General features: G+C 53.4%; 1 protein-coding gene across 2 annotated transcripts in view; it reads left to right on the forward strand.

The window, feature by feature from the left end:
* LTBR (lymphotoxin beta receptor) overlaps positions 1 to 4,401 on the forward strand; it is a 12,968-nt gene extending 8,567 nt beyond the window's left edge. For both annotated transcript variants that reach the window (XM_023232454.2, XM_023232455.2), the window contains exons 7-10: positions 1,349 to 1,456; positions 1,752 to 1,777; positions 2,940 to 3,168; positions 3,494 to 4,401. In XM_023232454.2, coding sequence (XP_023088222.1) covers positions 1,349 to 1,456; positions 1,752 to 1,777; positions 2,940 to 3,168; positions 3,494 to 3,771 — 641 coding nt within the window. In that variant the 3' untranslated portion in view covers positions 3,772 to 4,401. The remainder of the gene's footprint in view (positions 1 to 1,348; positions 1,457 to 1,751; positions 1,778 to 2,939; positions 3,169 to 3,493) is intronic.
* The last annotated feature ends 272 nt before the right edge of the window (positions 4,402 to 4,673 follow it).

The raw sequence follows: 4,673 nt of genomic DNA on the forward strand, positions 1-4,673 counted from the left end.
GCTCACTGCAAGCTCTGCCTCCCGGGTTTACACCATTCTCCTGCCTCAGCCTCCCGAGTAGCTGGGACTACAGGCGCCCGCCATCTCGCCCGGCTAGTTTTTTGTATTTTTTAGTAGAGACGGGGTTTCACCGTGTTAGCCAGGATGGTCTCGATCTCCTGACCTCGTGATCCACCCGTCTCGGCCTCCCAAAGTGCTGGGATTACAGGCTTGAGCCACCGCGCCCGGCCCTCCCAGACATTTTTCTATGCATGTTTATATGTACTGGGTTTTTGTTGTTGTTGTTGTTGTTTACTAAAAGTGAAGTAATTTTAATATTTTATAACCTGATTTTTTCATTCCACAATCTAAGTATTTTTCTGTGCTCTGTTAATTTTTAACTACGTATCAAATACAACTGTCATTTTAGAGCTGGAATTGTAGAGAGTATGTAAGCTAACCTCCTCATCTTATATATGAAAAACTGATGCTCAAAGAAGTGAAAAGACTTAAAAGTCACACAGCTGGGCAGGAAACCGTGGCCCAGACTCCCAGTCCAGTTTCTCCCCCGGCCTCCCATTCCATATTCCCTTAGGCTACTGATTTACATGAATGAGAAGGGGAAAAATGCCCGGCAGAGAAATGCACAAGACCTCCCATCCTTCCCCAGGCGGAGTTGAAGAGCACTGGAGACTCCATGCTATTGCTGGCAGCTCTGGTACCCAGAGAAGGAGAAATTACCCACTGCTACAGATCAAAGCTGGAGAAGTTGAACTCCAGCCTCTCTTTCTCTTCCCCTCCTAGAATCTGCCCTGAGCAAGGGGGTGGAGAACTTGCAAGCCCTGCTCTCCCAGGTGACCACAGGCAGTTCCACAGCAAGATTCCCCACTCTCTCACCCCCGTAAACACCCTCACAGGTATAGCAGGGCAACCCTAGCTCCTCCACAGCGGCCCCTCTGTACAATGGCTGAGGCCACAACTCCAAGCCCCACCCTTCCCTACTGTCTCCCAATCCCACTTCCAGACCTTGAAAATCAGCTGCCCAAGCTCCCATCCTGCACGCACAAGCCTGCCCAATCCTGATCGCTGAGCAGGAGGGCACCAGCACCACCCCCAAACATGGCCATCCATGATACGGTCTCTCCTGGCTGCCAAGAGGTCCTCAAGTCCAACTTAGTTCCCCTTCTCTGTAACCCAAGGGAAGTTTCTCTCATTCTGCCTTTAGGAGCTGCAGTGTGGCTAGAAGAAAAAAAAGCTGCTCCCTTTTCTCTGTCTGGGTTGCCCAGGGATCTGGAAAGCTCTTCCTTCTCCTCCTCCCCTCTGTCCTTTTTGGGGCTGTGATCACCCCTCCTGTTTGCTGTCCTGGCAGGAACCATGCTGATGCTGGCCCTCCTGCTGCCGCTGGCCTTCTTTCTGCTCCTTGCCACCATCTTTGCCTGCATCTGGAAGAGCCACCCTTCTCTCTGCAGGAAACTGGGTAGGAAGGGGTCAGCTGCAGTGGATGGGTTGGCGGTGGGAGGTGGAGGGAGGAATATTCAACGTCCCCAGTGCAACCCTCCACACCCTCAAGACTCCCAAAGCCTACCCCCTATATAGACATCCTTACCTTCATCCAGCTGCTTATTCTGAGGCTGGAGATGAGAGTGACAGTGGCTTGTTCCTCTGGGCCCCCAGGTGGTCAAGTTGCTACACACAGTGGTGGGGTGTGGAGGCTGAAAGGCTAGGTCTGAGGCCTGCCCGGGAGCCTACACCCATTTCGTTCTCCATTGCAGGATCGCTGCTCAAGAGGCGTCCACAGGTAATGGCGGGGGCTGAGAAGGCAGCAAGGAGGGGAAGAGGTGATGAGAGTACAAAGTGGGAGCAGACAGGAAAAGAGTATGCAGGCTGACTCCATACTCATTCATTCATTCATTCATTCAACTGACAATTTACTGAACATGCCATGTGCCAGGCACTGTCCTAGGTACTGGGGGTACAGCAGTGAGCAAAACACAGTACCTCCTCTCCTGGAGTCCACATGCCCATGGAGCAAGAATACAGTTAAACTATGTATCAGGTGGTGTCATCGCTAAATAAAGCAGGTAAGGGCTCAGAGTGACAGTGGCAAAGGAGGGGGGTATTTTAGACAGAGGGGACAGTGAAGGCCTCTCTGAGAACCTGATATTTGAGCGGAGAGCTGAAGAAGCGAGGAGCCAGCCATGGGGTTATCTGGTGGGAAAGTGCTCTCCCAGGAAGAGGGAGCATCCGGTGCGAAGACCCCGAGGCAGGGGCATGGGGAGGAGCAGAAGCGGGTGGTGAGTTGCCAAAGCATGGAGTGGGGTATGGGAACTAGAGAAAGATGAGCCAGCCTGGGCAACACAGCCAGACCCCATCTTTACCCAAAATGTTGTTTCAAGTTAGCCAGGCAGGGCCAGGTGCAGTGGCTCATGCCTGTAATCCCAGCGCTTCAGGAGGCCGAGGCGGGTGGATCACCTGAGGTCAGGAGTTTGAGACCAGCCTGTCCAACATGGTGAAACCCTATCTCTACTAAAAATACAAAAATCAGCTGGGCGTGGTGGCAGGCACCTGTAATCCCAGCTACTTGGGAGGCTGAGGCAGGAGAATTGCTTGAACCCGGGAGACGGAGGTTGCAGTTGAGCTGAGATTATGCCACTGCACTCTAGCCTGGGTGACAGAGTGAGACTCTGTTTAAAAAAAAAAAAAAAAAGTTAGCCAGGCAGTCCTAGCTACTCAGGAGGCTGAGGCTAGAGGATCACTTGAGTCCAAGAGTTCTTGAGCCTGCAGTGACCCATGACTGCACCACTGCACTGTAGTCTGGGTGACAGAGCCTGGCCCTGTCTCGAAGAAAGAAAGAAAGAGAGAGAGAAAGAGAAAAAGAGAGAGAAAGGAGGGAGGGAGGGAGGAAGGAAAAAGGGTCTGGGGCCCTTGTCATTGTTTGGGTCTCCATCTCTTTCCTGCAGGGAGAGGGACCTAATCCTGTAGCTGCAGGCTGGGACCCTCCAAAGGCCAATCCACACTTCCCTGACCTGGTAGAGCCACTGCTACCCATCTCTGGAGATGTTTCCCCAGTATCCACTGGGCTTCCCACAGCCCTAGTTTTGGAGGAAGGGGTGCCGCAACAGCAGAGTCCTCTGGACCTGACCAGGGAGCCGCAGTTGGAACCTGGGGAGCAGAACCAGGTGGCCCACGGTGAGCCTGGGCAGGGAGAAGACAGGAAGGATGGGGAAGGACGGGGAGAGAGGGATGGCTGGCAGAGAGAGACTGTGGGCCCGATGAAATGAAAAGACCAAAACAGAGGCAGACAGAGACTCTGCTGCCAGTCAGTGTCACAACTAGAGAAAAAGGAAGAGACTGGAAAACCCAGAAACAGAAATGAACACAGAGCTGAAGAAACCAGCAGCAAGCAGGAGAGGGGCAGGGCCAGGGGAAAGGCGAGAAGAAGGTAAGAATTCAAGAAGCAGCGGGCCTGAACTGGGGGCCTGCCTTCCTCAACACTCTGCCTCCTTTCCTACAGGTACCAATGGCATTCATGTCACTGGCGGGTCCATGACGATCACTGGCAACATCTACATCTACAATGGACCAGTACTGGGGGGACCACCGGGTCCTGGAGATCTCCCAGCTACCCCCGACCCTCCATACCCCATTCCCGAAGAGGGGGACCCTGGCCCTCCCGGGCTCTCTACACCCCACCAGGAAGATGGCAAGGCTTGGCACCTGGCGGAGACAGAGCACTGTGGTGCCACGCCCTCTAACAGGGGCCCAAGGAGCCAATTTATCACCTATGACTGATGACGTCTGAGAAAAGGCAGAAGACTGGAGGCACAAGGGCACCTTCTCCCTTGAGGCCACCCTGCCCGTGTGGGATTCACAGGGGGCCTGAGTAGGGCCCGGGGAGGCAGAGCCCTAAGGGACGAACGCTTAGACACCTCCGAGAGCAGGTGGGCACTGGCTGGGTACGATGCCCTCCACAGGACTCTCCCTACTGCCTGAGCAAACCTGAGGCCTCCTGGCAGACCCGCCCACCCACTGGGGCTGCTCAGCCTCGGGCACGGACAGGGCACAGGATACCAACTGCTGCCCACTACGGCACGCCGCACCGGAGCACGGCACCGAGGGAGCCGCCACATGGTCACCTCCAAGGACGTCACCGGGCCCTCTAAAGGATTCGTGGTGCTCATCCCCAACCTTCAGAGGCCCTTTGGGGCTCCACACTTCAAGTGGACTGAGGTAGACCCTGCATGAGGATGAAATTATGGGAGGACGCTCCTTCCCTCCCCTCCTAGAGGAGAGGAAAGTGAGTCATTAACAACTAGGGGGTTGGGTAGGATTCCTAGGTGTGGGGAAGTTTTGGAAGGGGAGGAAAATGGCGAGTGTATTTATATTGTAACCACATGCAAATAAAAAGAATGAGACCTAGATCATTTATTTTCTTGGGATTTATACAGAAACACTATTCCATGGAGACAATCTCAAAGACAAAGGTCAAGACACTGAAATATAATCCCATAAAGGTATTTCAATGAGGAACTGGTGGATATAGTCCAGGAAATAACAGTCGAGTCAGTGATGGCTGACAACGTGCCTGGCAGTGTTCTCAATGTTTTACAATACTAACTTATTTAATCCTCACAATAACTCCATGAGGTAGGTACGATTCCCATTTAACAGATGAGGACACTGAGGCACAGAGC

Source organism: Piliocolobus tephrosceles, chromosome 10, assembly GCF_002776525.5.
Source record: "Piliocolobus tephrosceles isolate RC106 chromosome 10, ASM277652v3, whole genome shotgun sequence".
NCBI lineage: Eukaryota > Metazoa > Chordata > Mammalia > Primates > Cercopithecidae > Piliocolobus > Piliocolobus tephrosceles.